The sequence below is a fragment of the Babylonia areolata genome, chromosome 31 (genome assembly GCF_041734735.1).
Source record: "Babylonia areolata isolate BAREFJ2019XMU chromosome 31, ASM4173473v1, whole genome shotgun sequence".
Classification (NCBI taxonomy): domain Eukaryota; kingdom Metazoa; phylum Mollusca; class Gastropoda; order Neogastropoda; family Buccinidae; genus Babylonia; species Babylonia areolata.
Window position 1 is genome coordinate 27,047,065 of NC_134906.1, and position 20,000 is coordinate 27,067,064.

The 20,000-nt window shown below is 45.8% G+C and overlaps 1 protein-coding gene across 2 annotated transcripts in view; it reads left to right on the forward strand.

Moving 5' to 3' along the window:
* Positions 1-6,087: 6,087 nt before the first annotated feature.
* Positions 6,088-20,000, forward strand: part of LOC143275949 (fatty acid-binding protein, liver-like) — a 40,479-nt gene continuing 26,566 nt past the window's right edge. The window contains exons 1-2 of one of the 2 annotated variants that reach the window (XM_076580297.1): positions 6,088-6,416; positions 8,448-8,529. In XM_076580297.1, the coding sequence (XP_076436412.1) occupies positions 8,451-8,529 (79 nt within the window). In that variant the 5' untranslated portion in view covers positions 6,088-6,416; positions 8,448-8,450. The remainder of the gene's footprint in view (positions 6,417-8,447; positions 8,530-20,000) is intronic. The other variant, XM_076580295.1, reaches the window with a different exon arrangement.

The window sequence follows — 20,000 nt, forward strand, 5'->3', positions numbered from 1 at the left end:
AGGGTAGGGAGGTAGAGAGGGGTAAGAGGGAGGTAGAGGGTAGGGAGGTAGAGAGGTAGTAGGAGGTAGAGAGGTAGGTAGGGTAGGGGAGGTAGAGAGGGTAGGTAGAGAGGGTAGGGAGGTAGAGAGGGGGTTGAGAGGAGGTAGGTAGAGAGGGTAGGGAGGTAGAGAGGGAGAGGGAGGTAGAGAGGGTAGGGAGTAGAGAGGTAGGGGAGGTAGAGAGGGTAGGGAGGTAGAGAGGGGGGTAGAGAGGGAGGTAGGAGGGTAGGGAGGTAGGGAGTAGAGAGGGTAGGGAGGTAGAGAGGGGGTAGAGAGGAGGTAGAGAGGGTGGAGGAGTAGAGAGGGGTAGGAGGTAGGGAGTAGAGAGGGGGGTGAGAGGGGGTAGAGAGGGAGGTAAGGGTAGGGGAGAGGGAGGTAGAGAGGGTAGGGAGGTAGGAGGGGGAGGGAGTAGAGAGGGTAGGGAGGTAGAGAGGGAGGTAGAGAGGGAGGGAGGGTGGAGGGAGTAGAGAGAGGTAGGAGGTAGAGAGGGAGGTAGAGAGGGGTAGAGGGAGGGGTAAGGGGAGGTAAGAGAGGGTAGGAGGTTAGAGAGGAGTAGAGGGGTAGGGATGGAGAGAGGGTAGGGAGGTAAGAGGAGGGAGGTAGAGAGGGGTAGAGAGGGGGTAGGGGGGGTAGAGGTAGGGAGGTAGAGAGGGTAGGGAGGTAAAGGGATGGTAGAGAGGGTAGGAGGGTTAGAGAGGAGGGAGTAGAGGGGAGGAGGAGAGGGGGGTAGAGAGGGTAGGGAGGTAGGGAGGGTAAGAGGGAGGTAAGGAGGGAGGTAGAGAGGGTAGAGAGGAGGTAGGGAGGAGGGGGGGTAGAGAGGGGGGTTAGAGAGGAGGTAGAGAGAGGTGGGGTAGAGAGGGAGGTAGAGAGGGGGGTAGAGAGGGAGGTAGAGAGGGTAGGGAGGTAGAGAGGGTAGGGAGGTAGAGAGGGAGGTAGAGAGGGGGGTAGAGAGGGGGCTAGAGAGGGAGTAGAGAGGGGAGGTAGAGAGGGGGTTTGAGAGGGAGGTTGAGAGGGGGGGTTAGAGAGGGAGGTAGAGAGGGGGGTAGAGAGGGGGGTAGAGAGGGGGCTAGAGAGGGAGGTAGAGAGGGGGGTAGAGAGGGGGCTAGAGAGGTAGAGAGGGGAGGTAGAGAGGGGGGGTAGAGAGGAGGTAGAGAGGGGGGGGTTAGAGAGGGAGGTAGAGAGGGGGGGTAGAGAGGGGGGTAGAGAGGGAGGTAGAGAGGGGGGGTAGAGAGGGGGCTAGAGAGGGAGGTAGAGAGGGTAGGGAGGTAGAGAGGGGGGTAGAGAGGGAGGTAGAGAGGGGGGGTTAGAGAGGGAGATAGAGAGGGTAGGGAGGTAGAGAGGGGGGTAGAGAGGGAGGTAGAGAGGGCGGTAGAGAGGGGGGTGGGTAGAGAGGGTAGGGAGGTAGACGGGTGTGGAGGTAGAAAGGGGGGGGGTAGAGAGGGTAGGGAGGTAGAGGGGGGCGGGGTGGGGGTGGCGGGGGTAGAGGGAGCAAAAGTGCAACATTGCTGTTGCATGGCGTCAGCGGCACTTCTATTCCACTTCACATTATAAGCCAGCAGAACTGAACTGGGCTTGTAGAGCCCTCACTCAGTGTCTGCCGCACGCACGCACGCGTACACACGCACGCACGCACACAAACACACACACACACACTCACTCACACATTTTCTCTCTCTGTCTCTCGCTGTCTCTCTCTGTCTCTTCCCCCTCTCTCTGTCTCTCTCTGTCTGTCTGTCTCTCTCTCTCTCTGTGTCTGTCTGTCTCTGTCTCTCTGTGTCTGTCTGTCTGTCTGTCTCTCTCTCTCTCTCTCTGTCTGTCTCTGTGTCTGTCTGTCTGCCTCTCTCTCTCTGTCTGTCTCTGTGTCTCTGTGTATGTGCCTGTCTCTGTCTGTCTGTCTATCCGTCTCTCTCTCTCTCTCTCTCTCTCTCTCTCTCTCTCTCTCTCTTTGTCTCTCTGTCTGTCTGTCTGTCTCTCTCTCTCTCTAATACTCACTAACCAGTAGTTCAGACAACACATGTACAGATATATGCTGGTATCGGAATCCCATTCGTGTGTGTGTGTGTGTGTGTGTGTGTGTGTGTGTGTGTATACCCATACAGAAGATCAAAACATACGCACGTTAGAAATCAGGATAATCCTTGTTAGCGTTCGACGCCCGGGGGGCCGTCAGTGGGTTATGGAAACAATAACATACCCGTGCATGCACCCCACCACCCCTCACCCCCACCCCCCTCCCTCACCCTCCACCTCCCCCCCCCCCCCACCCCCCACCCCCCCAATCCCCGAAAACGGAGTATGACTGCCTAACATGGCTGAGGTAAAAAATTAAAAAAAAGCCCAGTGGAAGAAGAAGAAGAAGAAGCAGAAGAAGAAGTTCAGTCAGTCCAAAACTGTTGTTGTTGCTGTCCCTTTTCCGTGGAATCAGTTCCGGGATTCTCTGAGACCTGTTGATGTTGTTGTTGTCAGTGTGGTTGGGGTTTTTTGGGGGGGTTTTTTGTTTTGTTTTTTTGTTTTTTTACCCTGTCTGTGAGTCATCCCTATATTTTCTTTCATCGTCCCTCCACACACACACACACACACACACACACACACACACACACACACACACACACACACACACTGTCTCTGACTCATCCCTTTACTTTCTTTCATTGTTTCTCGCCCCCCTTCCCCCATCCCCCCCGCACAAACACACACGCACACACACACGCACACACACACACATCACACTGCAAGCACTGAACATGGCGCTGTGTTCTCATTCACTACAGATTCCCTCCCCACTGTAATTCTGGCCACATCAGTAGATTCGTTTTTGCTTTTTTGCATTTAAAATTGTTTTAAATGGGGTAGGTAGGAGTGGGAAGAGGGGGCGGCGGGGGGGGGGGGGGGGGGGGAGAGGGGAGTATTTGAGAGTTGTTGTTGTTGTTGTTGTTGTTGTTGTGATTGTTGTTTTCGTTGTTTTTGTTGTTGTTGTTGTTGTTTCTATCTGTCAGTTGTATGTGGGTGAGGATTTTTCTTCTTTCTTTCTTCTTTTTTTTTATTTTATTTTTTTATTTTTTTTTTTTTTACAGGAAGGAGATGGAACTAAACTAAGTTTGAGCACAAAAAAAAAATTACGAACACGTGGTTTTCTCCCTCAATGGTTACTTTTTTTTTCTTTTTCTTTTTTTTAATCGTGTATATTTTATGCTTCTGTCTCAAGGGTGGTTTTTTTTAGTGGGTGGGTGAGGGGGGGGGGGGGTCTTTGTCAATTTCTTTGTTGTTGTTTCTTTTTTTTTTTCTTTCTTTCTTTTTTTTGGGGGGGGGGGGGCGTGGGGGGAAGGAAGGAGGCGGGGGAGGGTTAATGGTGGATGATTTGAATTTAGACTTGAAAGATGTGTGCAGCATTGATCTATTAATTTTTTTTTATCTACGTGGAGTGATGGCCTAGAGGTAACGCGTCCGCCCAGGAAGCGAGAGAGAATCTGAGCGCGCTGATTCGAATCACGGCTCAGCCGCAAAATTCCATAGAAAAATCCACTTCGATAGGAAAAACAAATAAAACTGCATGCAGAAAAAAAATTACCAAAAAAAATGGGTGGCGCTGTAGTGTAGCGACGCACTCTCCCTGGAGAGAGCAGCCCGAATTTCACACAGAGAAATCTGTTGTGATAAAAAGAAATACAAATACAAAATACAAATTTCGGGAGTTTCTCATAGAATGAGAGAAATCATGATCGAGCATCCTCATAGATTTAGCCAGGGGGGGTCAAAACAGAAGGAGGAACTTTAGTCTACACAGCACGCACAAGCTATAAGGGGCGGCTATCGATTGAAAGAAGCAACGCAAAGCCTGTTACGTCCTTAACACAGTTGCTGTCCTTAACAGATAAGACTCAGTGTCAAAGACAAGTTTCTCTTGGAGGTTGGTCCAAAGGGAGACAATGCACTGAGGTGTAAAGGATTCGTTGTATCTGAGTTTTATCAACGACCTATTTGTTTTGACTCAAGTGTGTGTGTGTGTTTTGTGTGTGTGTGTGTGTGTGTGTGTTGTGTATGTGTGTGTTGTGTGTGTGTGTGTGTGTGTGCATGTGTGTGTGTGTGTGTGTGCGTGCATATGTGTGTGTGTGTGTGGTTGTGTGTTGTGCGTGTATGTGTGAGTGTATGTGTGTGTGTGTGTGTGTGTGTGTGTGTGTTATGAGTGAGTGTGTGTGTGTGCGTGTGTGTGTATGCGTGTGTGTGTGTGTTTATGTGTGTGTGTGTGTGTGTGTGTGTGTGTGTGCTCGCGCACGCGTGCGTGTGTGCGTGTGTGTGTGTGTTGTGTGTGTGTGTGTGTGTGTATGTATGTGTGTGTGTGTGTGTGCGCGCGCGCAGGCGTGCGTGTGCGTGTGTGTGTGTGTTGTGTTTGTGTGTGTGCGCGCGCGAAGGCGTGCGTGTGCGTGTGTGTGTATATGTGTGTGTGTTGTGTGTATGTGGGTGTGTTGTGTGTGTGTGTGTGTTGTGTGTCTATGTATGTGTGTGTGTGTGTGTGTGTGCATTTTGTGTGTGTGTGTGCGTGCGTGCGTGCGTGTGTGTGTGTGTGCGCGCGCGTGCATGCGTGTGTGTGTGCGTGTTGTTGTTGTTGTTTTTTAACTAGATATATGTACTACTGACAGAGTTAACTTGCCACTGTTGCATAGAGTGTTGAGTGTGGAGTGATGGCCTAGAGGTAACGCGTCCGCCTAGGAAGCGAGAGAATCTGAGCGCGCTGGTTCGAATCACGGCTCAGCCGCCGATATTTTCTCCCCCTCCACTAGACCTTGAGTGGTGGTCTGGACGCTAGTCATTCGGATGAGACGATAAACCGAGGTCCCGTGTGCAGCGTGCACTTAGCGCACGTAAAACAACCCACGACAACAAAAGGGTTGCTCATGGCAAAAATCTGTAGAAAAATCTACTTCGATAGAAAAAACAAATAAAACTGCATGCAGGCAAAAAAACAAAAAAAAAATGGGTGGCTCTGTAGTGTAGCGACGCGCTCTCCCTGGGGAGAGCAGCCCGAATTTCACACAGAGAAATCTGTTGTGATAAAAAGAAATACAAATACAAAATACAAATATAGCTCAGTGTTGAATTGTACTTCTCAAAAAGACCACAGCCACGAATAACTTGACCTTCAAATTAAGGGTGAATTGCCATTTGATCGTTAATCTCACTACTATGACTGTGCTTCTCAACGAATGGTTTAGTTCAGTTGTTGTTGTTTTTTTGACTCACTTGTGTAAACAAAGTGAGTCTATGTTTTAACCCGGTGTTCGGTTGTCTCTGTGTGTGTCCGTGTGTCTGTGTGTCCGTGGTAAACTTTAACATTGACATTTTCTCTGCATATACTTTGTCAGTTGACACCAAATTAGGCATAAAAATAGGAAAAATTCAGTTCTTTCCAGTCATCTTGCTTAAAACAATATTGCACCTCTGGGATGGGCACCAAAAAAAATAAAATAAAATATGAAGCCTAATTATATGCAAACTGCATTTACTGTTATATTTATATTTTTTGTATTCTCTAAACTTGGCACTTTGATCTGATATTCTGACCCAACAACAAGAGCAGTCATTATTATCACTTTTTGTTCAAACAGGAACTTCTTTTGCTAAGCATGGAAATTTTATTTATTTTTGCAAACGTTTTGGTGCAGATAGTAAAAAAAAAAGGGAAATTACTCTGTAATTAATGCTAGGGGACTTAATTTGCTTTAAACTGATCTTTCTCATCTTAAACATTACATTTTGAAATTATACTCAATACATAAAAAGCTTGGATTTTTTTTTTTTTTTTTTTTTTTTTTTTTTTTTTTAAGTGTGTATCACAAGTGAGTCTTGAAGGCTTTGCCTCTCTTGTTTTCTGTTAAGGACGAGTCGGACATCTAAGGCCATAACTCGCCGCATTCCGCACGGTTCTCACCCAAACCCTCGAACCCAGACCCCATCCTCACCCCCACCTCCACCTCCACCCCCCTAACACCCGAAGCTTCAAGTAGCCAGCAGTGCCACACACAGATAGTTCATTATTGTTGCGGGGTTTTTTTACGCAGCCGGGTCGCTTCTCATAGCAGTGCCGCCACATCCGACAACGCACCTAGTACAGGGGGGTGGGTACGTTTCTGAGAACTGAACGTTATCTCTTGCCTTGTTTTTGTTTTTTTGTTTTTTTCTTCCAGGAAGAATACATTCGCCAACATCCGCTTGCATTCCACAGCAGTTGAGGGACTGAAAACACAGTGTCTGCATATATAAAAAGACTGAGACTTCGTGTACCGGCTGTGTTCTGTGAGCGAGAAGAAAGGAAGGTAGACACACTGACGGGCAGGTGCTGAAGAAACGCCGACAAATACTACTTTAAAGAAAATAAAAAGGTAACAGCTTTAAGTTATCACGTTATCAATTGGTTATTCGTGACAAGTGTCTCAAAGAGTTAGCAGAGACAGAGGGAGAAAAAAAAAAAAAAGCAGGTGTATTAAAAAAAAATAATAATAATAAAAATAAAAAGTATGCTATAGAAATGAGTAAATAGATATATAAAGAAACCGAAGAGCGAGGTACCAGCGAAAACTGAGACCAACTAGAAGAAGAAAAAAAAAAAAAGAAAGAAGAAGAAGAAGAAGAAAAAGAAAAAAAAATGACAACAGCGACAGAAATACATGTGACACGTTTGCTCTGACACAGCATGTATAGTGTACATTATCTGATATAGCGACAGAATGAGGTGTTACACTTTTGCTCTGATACAGCATGTATAGTGTACATTATCTGATATAGCGACGGAAATACGTGTTACACTTTTGCTCTGATACAGCATGTATATTGTACATTATCTGATACAGCGACGGAAATACGTGTTACACTTTTGCTCTGATACAGCATGTATAGTGTAAATTATCTGATATAGTATCAAAATAGAAAGTTTCAACGAACTCACATGTATATTTCGATGGTCGGTCTTTCACGTGCAATTTGACTTTCACTCCGCAAAACTGATAATAGCCTATCCAGCGGCCCAAGAAGACTTTCTTGTACCTTTTATCTTGTTGTTGTTGTTGCTGTTGCTGCTGCTGCTGCTGATTATAAGTAAGGTGACTGTAGACCGGCTGAAAGATCGTCAGAATTATTTTGTATTGTGTATTTGTGGTATTTGTATTTCTTTTTATCACAACAGATTTCTCTGTGTGAAATTCGGGCTGCTCTCCCCAGGGAGAGCGCGTCGCTACACTACAGCGCCACCCATTTTTTTTTGTATTTTTTCCTGCGTGTAGTTTTATTTGTTTTTCCTATCGAAGTGGATTTTTCTACAGAATTTCGGCAGGAACAACCCTTTTGTTGCCGTGGGTTCTTTTACGTGCGCTAAATGCATGTTGCACACGGGACCTCGGTTTATCGTCTCATCCGAATGACTAGCGTCCAGACCACCTCTCAAGGTCTAGCGGAGGGGGAGAAAATATCGGCGGCTGAGCCGTGATTCGAACCAGCACGCTTAGATTCTCTCGCTTCCTAGGCGGACGCGTTACCTCTCTTGGCCATCACTCCACTTACAAGTTAGATTCAAACTTTCGATCCTGGGTAAAATTTTGAAATTTCGTGAGTTTGTATCCGAATTCGGAATCGTTTACTCTGTAAAATATAAAGTCCTATTTTAGCATCCTAAATCATTGCACCTATTTTACCCGGCCAATTTTGTGTGTGTGTGCATGTATGAAACGGTATAACCATAAGTAACCCATTAATTTTTCAGTGGATTCCGATTCTTATTTTGTACATTACTTTACTCAGTCAATTTTGATGGGGATTCAGTCACTACTAAACTAACGTGTCACCTTCTTGGTGTGTGTGTGTGTTTGTTGTTCATGTTTTCTCAGTGTTTGTTTGGTTGTTGTTGGTGGTGGTGGTGGTGGTTTTGTTTTTTGTTGTTGGGTTGTTTTTTTTCGTTTTTCGTCCTACAAACCATGGGAACGTAACCCACAACAGGGGCAGTAACGTAGAATGCTAGAATAGGACATTACCCCCAAAATTTTAATTGTGTCAAACTGTAAACATGATATGGCAAAAAAAAAAAAAAAAAAAAAACAAGAACGCCAGAGAATCGACAGATAGACAGAAAATACGAAAAAAAACTTAGCCATATGAAGAACACAGGAACAGGAGTCATGATGGCTGCCGTCAGTCAAAAGAGGGCGCTAGCCAGAGGGACAAAGGGGAGGTTATCGGCCGTAGTTACTTTCGTTTTCTCCGCATAGGCGGATAGTAGTTTGCACAGGACAGGAATGTCAGACCCCTGCCGGAGTCTGCACTAGTTGGGTCACGGTAAGTATGTTATTTAAACGTAATTTTAGATAGAAAATTTCATATATATATATATATATATATATATATTATCGTTCCCAAAATTCCAGAAAATGGTGGAGGCAGTTCTGGGCAAGTGGCAAGTGGACCTCTCAACCATCACGGGACTGGATGAGTTTGGGGCTGCCATGGGTGAGTAGTCAGGGTGTCTGCCAGTCGTCCCGATTCACCTATTCCCGTTTCACCTTTCGCCTATTCCTGATTCACCTATTCCCATTTCACTTTTCGTCTATTCCTGATTCACCTGTTCCCATTTCACCTTTCGCCTATTCCTGATTCACCTTTCCCATTTCACCTTTTCCTGATTCACCTATTCCCGTTTCACCTTTCACCTATTCCTGATTCACCTGTTCCCATTTCACTTTTCGTCTATTCCTGATTCACCTATTCCCATTTCACCTTTCGCCTATTCCTGATTCACCTTTCCCATTTCACCTTTCACCTTTTCCTGATTCACCTATTCCCGTTTCACCTTTCACCTATTCCTGATTCACCTGTTCCCATTTCACTTTTCGTCTATTCCTGATTCACCTTTCCCATTTCACCTTTTCCTGATTCACCTATTCCCGTTTCACCTTTCACCTATTCCTGATTCACCTGTTCCCATTTCACTTTTCGTCTATTCCTGATTCACCTTTCCCATTTCACCTTTCGCCTATTTCCTGATTCGCCTATTCCCATTTCACCTTTGACCTATTCCTGATTCACCAATTCCCATTTCACCTTTCTCCTATTTCCTGATTCGCCTATTCCTGTTTCACCGTTCGCATATTCCTGATTCACATTTCCCATTTCACCTTTCGCCTATTTCCTGATTCGCCTATTCCCATTTCATCTTTCTCCTTTTCCTGATTCACCTATTCCCGTTTCAGCTTTCGCCTATTCCTGATTCATCAATTCCCATTTCACCTTTCGCCTATTCCTGATTCGCCTATTCCCATTTCATCTTTCATTTGTCTGTTCCCATTTCCCCTATACCAATTTTGCATATTCCCAATCCGCCTATTCCCTATTCGCCTATTCCTGTTTCGCCTATTCCCAAATTCAACCGTTCCTAATTCGTCTATTCCCAAATTCGCCTATTCCTAAATAGCCGATTCCCAATTCGCCTGTTCCTGTTTCGCCAATGTCCGTTTAGCCTATATCCGTTTAGCCCATCCCCAATTCACCTACTGGTGTGTGCATGGTGTGTTGTGGTGTGTTGTGTTGCTGTGTTGTGTGTCGTGTGGTGTGTTGTCTGTCTTGTGTTGCATGGTGTGTTGTGTGTCGTGTGTTGTGTTGTATGGTGTGTTGTGTGTCGTGTGGTGTGTTGTCTGTCGTGTGGTGTGTCGCATGTCGTGTGTTGTGTTGTATGGTGTGTTGTGCGTCGTGTGTTGTGTTGTATGGTGTGTTGTGTGTCGTGTGTTGTGTTGTATGGTGTGTTGTGTGTCGTGTGTTGTGTTGTATGGTGTGTTGTGTGTCGTGTGGTGTGGTGTGTGGTGTGGTGTGTGGTGTGGTGTGTTGTGTGTCGTGTGTTGTGTTGTGCTGTGTGCTGTGTTGTGTGTCGTGTGCTGTGTTGTGTTGTGTAGCTGTGTGTGTGTGTGTGTGTGTGTGTGTGTGTGTGTGTGTGTGGAATCTCACCAACTCACGACTTGAAGACTGAATAAATGACCGTTGAGGGGCGTCGGTGACAGCCTTGTTTAGTGGAAGAGAAAGTGTGTGTGTGTGTGTGTGTGTGTGTGTGTGTGTGTGTGTGTGTGTGTGTGTGTGTGTGTGTGTGTGTGTGTGTGTGTGTGTGTGTGTGTGTGTAGTGAAGTGTAGTGGTGTGTGTGTGTGTGTGTGTGTGTGTGTGTGTGTGTGTGTGTGTGTGTGTGTGTGTAGTGAAGTTTAGTGGTGTCTCTGTGTGTGTGTGTGTGTGTGTGTGTGTGTGGTGTGTGTGTGTGTGTGTGTGTTTGTGTGTGTGTAGTGAAGTGTAGTGGTGTCTGTGTGTGTGTGTGTGTGTGTGTGTGTGTGTGTGTACGTGTGTGTGTGTGTGTGTGTGTTTGTGTGTGTGTAGTGAAGTGTAGTGGTGTCTGTGTGTGTGTGTGTGTGTGTGTGTGTGTGTGTGTGTGTGTGTGTGTGTGTGTGAAATGTAGTGGTGTGTGTGTGTGCGTGTGTGTGTGTGTGTGTGTGTGTGTGTGTGTTTGATAGAGATAGAAAGAGAGAGAGAGAAAGAGAGGAGTAGTGGTGCAGAGAAAGAAAAGAAAGATAAGAGATACAGGAAGCGGGGCGGGAAAGAGAAAGGAGGAGGTGGGTGGACGGGGGGTGGAAGAGGGGGTTGGGGGGGGGGCTGAATCCTTCTTGGTGTCAGACAGACAGACAGACAGATAGACAGAACGGACAGACCCCAAGCAAGACATACCTTCAGCGGTGACATTGGAATCTGTCCAGATTAATTAGTACTTTGCTCACTCTTTGTGTACACTGTGTGTCACAGTGTGAGTGAGTGTGTGTGTGTGTGTGTGTTGTGTGTGTGTGTGTGTGTGTGTGTGTGTGTGTGTGTGTGTGTGTGTGCGTGCAGTTTTGTTGTTGTTGTTTTGTTTTGTTTTGTTTTGTGTGTGTGTGTGTTTTGTTTTTGTTTTTTGTTTGTTTTATTTGTCGGTTTTTTTGTTGTTGTTTGTTTGTTTTTTTTGTGTTTTTTTGCTTTGTATGTCTGCCCTTCTGCCACGATTTTTCTCTCCCTCTCTCTCTCTCTCTCTCTCTCTCTCTCTCTCTCTCTCTCCCTCTCTCTCTCTCTCTCTCTCTCTCTCTCCTCCTCTCTCTCTCTCCCTCTCTCTGTGCTCTGTTCTCTCTCCCTCGCTCTCTCCCTCCCTCTCTGTCTCTCTCTCCCCTCCCTCCCTCCACCCTCTCTCTCTCCATCCCTCTTTCTCCGCTCTCTCCCTCCTTCCTCCCCTCTCTCTCTCCGCTCTCTCTCCCTCCCCCTGTCTCTCTCTGTCTCTCTCTCTCCCTCCCACCCACCCCCCCCTCTCTCTCTCTCCCTCCCTCCCCTCTCTCTCTCCCTCCCTGCCTCCCCCTCTCTCCCTCTCTCTCTCTCCCTCTCTCTCTCCGCTATCTCTCTCCCTCCCTCCCTCTCCCTCCCCCTCTCTCCCTCTCTCTCTCTCCCTCTCTCTCTCCCTCCCTCTCCTCTCTCTCTCTCCCCCTCTCTCCGCTCTCTCTCTCTCCCTCCCTCCCCTCTCTCTCTCTCCCTCTCTCTCTCCCTCCCTCTCCTCTCTCTCCCTCCCCCTCTCTCCGCTCTCTCTCTCCCTCCCTCTCTCTCTCTCTCTCTCCGCTCTCTCTCTCCCTCCCTCTCTCTCTCTCTGTCTCCCTCCCCCTCTCTCTCTCTCTCCCTCCCTCTCTCTCCCTCCCCCTCTCCGTCTCTCCCCCCTCTCTCTCTCTCCCTCCCTCCCCTCTCTCTCTTCCTCCCTCTATCTCTCTGTCTCTTTCTCCCTCTCTCTCTCTCCCTCTCTCTCTCTCTATGTTTTACACCCAACATCCTATCAGAATCCTTCGAGTACTGGCCATACCGCTAGCTGCCAAACTGTGAACGCCAAGTACACAAAAAATGCCAACTATGCTTCTCGCTACCAGCTGGTCTGTACTGGGGCTATAGTGTCTTGCCAGCCCAGTCGTGCATGTGTATTGCATTACTACGGTACGCGTGTACCAGTACACAGTGCACGTGTTCGACAGGGCCGTGGTACACATGTACCTTAAGATGGTGTGTCAGTATGTCATGTCGGTCCAGTGTCGTGTTGTGTTGTCGGTGCATGCGCACTGTGTAGCTGCAGTAGACAAGTGCGTGACTACGGTGATCATAATTATTATTGTGATGGGGATGGTGTCTGTCCTTTGCCGTGCATGTGCACCTCAGTGCATTATTGTGGTACGCATGTACTCTTGGCAAATTTAACAGAAGATGTTGACCCTATAAAAAGTAGGGGAAAGAATGTGGCAAGGGACTGATTTCCAAACCTGGGCTCTTTGATAAGAATAATACTAAGAAGAAGAAGAATGGTATTTATATAGCGCTGAATATTGTGCAGAGACAAATCAAAGCGCTTTCGCACCACTGAGTCATTCACACGCATGCATAACTCTAAAACTGGAGAAACTGAAGACAAGGAAGAGGCAAGGGAAAGGAGGCTATTTTGGGAAGAGGTGGGTTTTAAGGCCAGACTTGAAAGAGCTGAGTGCGGAGACTTGACGAAGCGAAAGAGGAAGTTCATTCCAATTGCAAGGTCCAGAGACAGAGAAAGAACGGCGGCGGCCAACAGTCGAGAGTTTGAATCTGGGTATGCGTAAACAGAGTCAGTGGATCCGAAGCCAATCGTAGAGGAAACACAACATTGCCCCCCACGCCCCCCCCCCCCCCCCCCCCCCCCCCCCCCCCCCCCCCCCCCCCCCCCCCCCGCCCCCCCCCCCCCCCCCCCCCCCCCCCCATTTTCATTTTGGTTGTTTGTTTGGTTTGGTTTTTTGTTGTTGTTGTTGTTGTTGTTGTTTGGTTGGTTGGTTTTTTGATAATGCTGACAGGCACGCTCTGCCTCGCTATGTATACACAAACAGTGTGGCATCACAGCAAGTCCGATAAACGAGGGTGTAGTTTGTGCCTTATCTCCCGTGTCTACCTGGTTCCCACACCTTGCGTGAATGCATCATCGGACTCTGTTTACATTCTCTCTCCCCTCTCTTGTTTATATTCTCAACCCTTCCCCCCTCTCTCTCTCTCTCTCTCTCTCTCGTGTGTGTGTGTGTGTGTGTGTGTGTGTGTGTCCCCCCTACCACCGACCCCCAGCCCCCCTCGCTTTCTCCCACTCCCCCCCCCCTCTCTCTACTCTTTCTTTCCTCCTCCCTTCCTTCTCACTCCCTCCCTCTCCCCTCTCTCTTCCTCTTTCTCCCCCTTCCCCCCTCTCTCTCTCTCCTCTCTCCCTCTCTCTCTCTTCCTCCTTATCTCTGCCCCCCTCTCTGTCTTCCCCCTCTCTCTCTCTCCCTCTTTCTCTCTCTCCCCCCCCCCCCTCTCTCTTCCTCCTTATCTTTGCCCCCCCCCCCTCTCTATCTCTCTCTCCCTATTTCTCTCCCCCCCTCACTCTCCCCCCCCCCCCCCTCTTTTCTCCTCATATATATATGCCTCCCCCCCTCTCTCTCTCTCTCTCACCTTTCTCTCTCCCTCTCTACCCCCCTCTTTCTCTTCCTCCTTATCCCCCCCCCCTCTCTCTCTCTCTCCCTCTTTCTCTCACCCCTCTCTCTCTCTCTTGTGGCTTTTTTTTTTCTCCTACTTATCAAAAGGTCACGCGAAATGAGATCCGCCCAGCGTGCGGCACACCACAGTGTAATGTTATTAGTGTGGTCATAGCAACAATGTGGTGTACACCCCCAGAGAATACTTGACCCGGACATCCAACTTTTTTTTTTTTTTCCTGAGGGCCTTTTTTTTTTAAGTGGGGGGTTGGTGCCGGTGGTAGGGGGAAGGGGATGACAGGGGTGGGGGGGCGGGGCCAAAGTATCTCTGTGATGTATGTTATGTCGGTCGAGTGTCAGTGTTGTGGCGTGACCTAATACGATGGGGGTGGGGATGGGGTCTGTTCTGTGTGTGTGTCTCTGTCTCTCTCTCTCTCACTCTCTCTGTGCACTGCATTATTGTGGTGTCATTATTATGCACCATAGGAGAAGACGGTGAGTCAGAGAGATAGTAGGGGGCATTAAATATAAATCCTGCACTTTGTGATAAAAACATAATAATTGACATACATGTACAATAAGTCCTAATGAACCCATTAAGCGAGGGATCCACTTTTCCAGTGGCTTGTGGCAAGCGTAAAAATTAATTAAAATTAATTACGAAGACCATTTATACCACTCACACGCGAATGGGACACCATAGTATTTAGCAAGGCAGGATGTGGCGTGACCCCGGCCTGACCCGCAGCTGTCAACGCCTTCCCTATTTCAGAGACTGGCGCTTAGCGCGCACTGCGCTGGTTTGGTTGTTCTCATCGCCCATGGCAGACCAGAAACTGAAGTACGGCAATCCTTAGCGACAAAAGTTAGATTTTTAAAACGAAAGTGTTATGCCTTTTTCTTTCTTTCTTTTTAAATTAAAAAAGAAAATCATTAAAAAAAAATCTGCTATTGAAGTGTGGTAATCAACAATAGGGTATTGCTACTGCGTTTAATTTTTAGATGAAAGTATTATATAACTGTAACTGTACAGTTTACAAAATGAGTGAATAAATAAATAATAAATAGATAAATGAATAAATAACGAAAGAAAGAATGACAGAGAGAGAGAGAGAGAGAGAGAGAGAGAGAGAGAGAGAGAGAGAGAGAAGAAAATTAAAAAGAGATTGTTTTGTTTGTACAAGACAAAATAAGCTAATTAATTTACGGACTTAATGGTAGCTATTGACAGCCCTGCAGATTGCATATTCTGTAAGGAAGTATGGTTAAACTGATTTTTTCGTATGATTAGAGCATATAGCCCTGAAGAGGCCTTCACAGTCGACAGGGTTCTGAACAATGTGAAATTGAAACTTAAAGAAATGAGCTCGCCACAACTGTCTTGCTTTGTTCTCAGAGAGAGTTATGTCATGTCAATGCAGACAAGTATGTGGTTGCTGTGATCCGCCACAGTCCAAGTCGATGACTGAAGACGTGGTGGAAATCAAATGGAATCTTTGTGCGTGATGTCAAACAGCATCACAAGAAACTTTGATCTGCCCAACCAAGCGAGAATGTGCTGGTTACGCCTATGTTACTGAAACCTTTGCTGATTTTAAAAGATTAGGACATTGCCCAATTCTGTTGATCTGTCTTTGTTTAATGAAGGAGATGGATATGAAGCAACGTTCCTACATTTTTCTAAGTGGCAGAAGAGATGTAGAACAGAGGAAAGCAGGGACAACCTCTAAAAGGAGACTGGGAGCATATATATATATATATATATATATATATATATATATATATATATATATAAGAATTTCAAATCCAGTGCTAGTCCTGTGAAAACAAGAAACCTGTTTGGTATTCATGCGAATAAATTAATGCATTTTTTTAAACAGTGATGAGGGTATACTGCAAGGAGCTGGACTTAGGACTTGATTACAAGATGAGAAACTGTGCATAAGAGCTTCAGGGTAGAAGTCTTTTAGTTAAACTTCCTTCAGAGGACATGGTAACAATAGATGTGCACCACACCAAACTGCTCATTTAACTCTATAGACATGCTGACAATCTGTCAAATGCAGACTGACGAGCGAATAATGAAGACATGGATGACAGTATGCCTCAGTTGTGTAGAATATACACGTATGGCCTGGCACAATCAGGAATCGAGCAGACTGAACTGCATTCAACACGTATCAAACATAAACGTCGCACTGTTCTTCCAGACCCCATTGCCACTTTACAAGGCGGAGAACTGTCCTCCTGTTTCACAAAGACCTCGGTGACACCATCAAGAAACACACAGTTATGATTCAGAAGCCTCACATCTGGCAAAAACCGCTGAGCTGATTAGAAGTGATCTGTTGTAGCCAGATAGTTCATTCAATGGCAAATTCATCCACAGAATGTCAAGAAAATTGTATACATTTCACCTTAAAGGTGCCCATCAGCATGATAACCAGTGGGCCAGATTCCACTGAAGAATTAACCACTCCACACCAGATTCAAACTGTTGTCAGTATATCACAGATAATTGCATATAAATGCAAAAAATAATTAAAAGCAACATCACATATGCAGCACAACAGGACACAGACATCATTCCTAATCTACTGGCCTTAAAGTTCATTGTCAGACAAGAAAGAAAGGGCTGGTTGAAATCCTTAATAGCCTTGGCTTTGGAATCTCATACAAGCGTGTGTTGTCTATTTCAACAGATATTGCAAACAGTACATAGCAAATATTTGAAACAGACGGTGTAGTTCTTCCGCCAAGAATGATGACAAACATTTACATAGTTGGAGTAGTCAACAAAATTGACCACATCTCAAGATTGACAACAGCGGGAGACACCTTCCATGGGATATTTGATGCAGAATAAGCATGAAGACGCAGATGCAATTATGCACTTCACACCCCTAGTTCAGCAATCGGTGTCAGCCAGAATGGAAATAATGCCCCCCACCCCCCTCTCTGTCACCTACACAAAAGTGCATCCAGTTGCTCTGACCTCCAAAGATGCCTAAATACCACCATGTATCGTCAGTGCAAAACCAGCCGTCAGACTTGACAGCAAGACGCGCAACACTGAAAGTGAATGGTTGGTGTACTGCAAAGGTGTCAGCGTAGTGAGCAAGGACGGAGGGGCGGATGAAGACATCAAGAACCGCATCAACAAAGCGAGGCATGCCTTCAACACCCTCCGGCCAATTTGGAACTCTACATCTCTTTCCACTCACACCAAACTGAGGATCTTCAACATCAACGTTAAGGAGTCCTCTCGTGTGGCTCTGAAACATGGCGAACAACCAAGACGAACACAAGCAAACGACTGGCCTTCATCAATAGATGCCTGCACCGTATTTCAAATGATCAGATGACCAGAGACAGTATCAAATGCCTGCCTCTGGAGAAGAACCAACCAGGTGCCCATGAGTGAGGAGATCAGGAAGAGGAAATGGGGCTGGATAGCAATACCCTTCGAAAGCCTCCAGACGACACCACAAGACAGGAGGCGAGCTGGCTGACCAAAGCAGACCTAGAAAAGAAGCTTGGAGGATGAGATGAAGGCACAGCCGGATGGACATAAGCCCGGCTGAAGAGAGCAGCCAAAAACCGAGTCCGCTGGAGTAGTTGCATCCCTATGGTCCAGAAGGAGTCAAGAGGCAAAAATCAAATAAGTAAGTCACTGCAAAGGTGTCATTGAAGATGAACGTGAGATCGCCACTGGTACACTTTCCTGGTCAGACTTCCATGCTGCACGTCATGAGTATCTGGACAGACATACTAGCAACATTGGCCATGCTATCAGAAAATGTGCACTGAATCGCAATGACAAAACATGTAATGGACGTCGTGCAGCCTGCGGTGGAGCATCCAGGGCAGCATGGAGTCATTGGACCAACCTGTGTATGCCCTGGGCAAGAAAAAAAGTGAAATGTGAAATTACAGTCACCAGTGTGCGCAACGGTATATTAAAATTTCTCCTTATCCTCCCACATCGGACTGCTGTAAAGGACTGCAGGACAGAAGGCAGTCAGGCATCAGCGACAAGACCCACCACCCTTCCTTGGAAGCACTCTTTACCCTTATGAGAATGAGAAGGATTTTACTATTCTACAATCATTCTTCTCCACATTGAATCTAGTAAGTACGATATTGTCTGTCAGTGCTGAAAGAAAGGCAAAACAAGCGAATTGAGCGTATATGTTTGCAGTTTTTGGTGAATGCTTGATATGAATTAAAAACGTATCCAAGCAAAAATGTTTTAGACAAGCGTGTGGTGCCTCTGGAAATTGGCAGAGCTGGTCGACCTTGATTATACTTACATTCACAGATTTACGATTGATTTTCTTTAATTACAAGTATATAAATAATAATAATAATAATAATAATAATAATAATAATAATAATAATAATGGTACTTATATAGCGCTGAATCTTGTGCAGAGACAAATCTAAGCGCTTTCGCACCAGTCATTGTCACGCACGCATAACTCTAAAACTGGAGAAACTAAAGACAAGGAAGAGGCAGGGAAGGGAGGCTATTTTGGGAAGAGGTGGGTTTTAAGGCCAGACTTGAAAGAGCTGAGTGTGGAGACTTGACGAAGCGAAAGAGGAAGTTCATTCCAATTGCAAGGTCCAGAGACAGAGAAAGAACGGCGGCCAACAGTCGAGAGTTTGAATCTGCGTATGCGTAAGTGGAGTGGATCCGAAGCTGATCGTAGTGAGCGAGATGGAGTGTAAAGGTGAAGGCAGCCACAGAGATAGGAAGGGGCTGATTTGTGAATACATTTGTAGCATAGAGTGCTGATCTTGTACTTTATTCGGTGTGAGACAGGGAGCCAGTGGAGATGTTGCAAAAGAGGAGTGATGTGCTCAGATCTTTACTTTCTGAGGACGAGTCGAGCAGCAGAATTTTGTATGTGCTGAAGGGACTGAATGGATGAAGCAGGCAAACCAGACAATAGAGAGTTACAGTAGTCAAGGCGAGAGAGAATGAGAGAAACGACAAGTCTAGATGTTGCGTCAATGGATAGATATTTCCGGATGGAACTGATGCGCCGCATTTGACAGCAGCAGGATTGACATGTCTGATTGATAAATGTTTGCATGGACAATGTGTTGTCAAGGACAACGCCGAGGTTCCTGACTGAACTGGACAGAGGGATGGATGTACTGCCAAGTTTGATTGTATTAGTTGTAATGGAAGAGAGTTTTTGTTTAGTTCCTATGATCATTGCTTCAGTTTTGTCCGCGTTCAATTGTAACTTATTTAGAGTCCTCCAATTTTGAATATCCAGGAAGCAGTTAGATGTTTCTTGCAAGAGCGACAACAGTTTTTCAGGTGTATCACTTTCTGGAGTTGAGTGTCATCAGCATAAGAATGATGACTGACATTATGGCGGTTGATAATTTCAGCGAGAGGAGCAGTGTACAGTGTGAAGAGCACTGGGCCTAAAACAGATCCCTGTGGGACTCCATGTTCAATTTTAACGGGTTCAGACTGGAAATTATCAACAATGACAGACTGGAATCGATCAGTGAGATAAGATTTGAACCAGTTTAGAACAGTGCCGTTGATACTAAATGTAAAATGAAGACAGGAAAGAAGGATTGAATGGTCTATCGTGTCAAAGGCGGCTGACAAGTCGAGAAGAGTGAGAAGGGAGATCTGTCCTGAGTCGGACGCTAGCAGTAGGTTATTCAGGATATGGAGGAGAGTGGTTTCGGTGCTGTGGTCAGCACGATAGGCAGACTGAAATGGGTGGATGAGATTGTTGAAACAAAGGTGATTGTTGAGCTGCTATATCAGTATCATCAATGTCATATCTTAAGAGACTGAAGTACTTTGCAAAATATCAACTCATGGCAGAAGAAATTCAAAAAGAGGCTTAGTTGCTATCATAAACGGCACCCAAAGATCTAGACACATCTTTTTTCCCCTCCCCCTTCTTTTTTTAAAATTTTTTATTATTTTAAATTTTGTTTGTTGTTGTTGTTTTTTTGTTGTTGTTTTTTAAATATTTTGTTTAGGGGACAAGTAGCCCAGAGAAAGATGAAAAATATGTACATGTTCTTTAAAATGTATGAGCAACATAACAGTGCACATTGAGATTAAACAACGACCAGTTAGCATCACTGACACTGTGACCTATTTTCTATTTTTATTTTATCTTTATTATTTTTGTCACGAAACACTCCTGAAGACATTTACATAACATAGCAAGTACATAATAGCATAATTAACATTCGGAGGCCACATTCTGGACATTTCCACGTGTGAAATGGGGTAAGAAAACGAAATAACCGAGAAAATAAGTGTCATTTGTTTTGAACTCAGTGACCTACTTTAGACGCTGACCACACCCACTTCCGGTGCAGTGATAAGGTGGATCCCTTGCTTAAATGAACCACAAATGAATAAGGAATAAGAAAAACCAAAC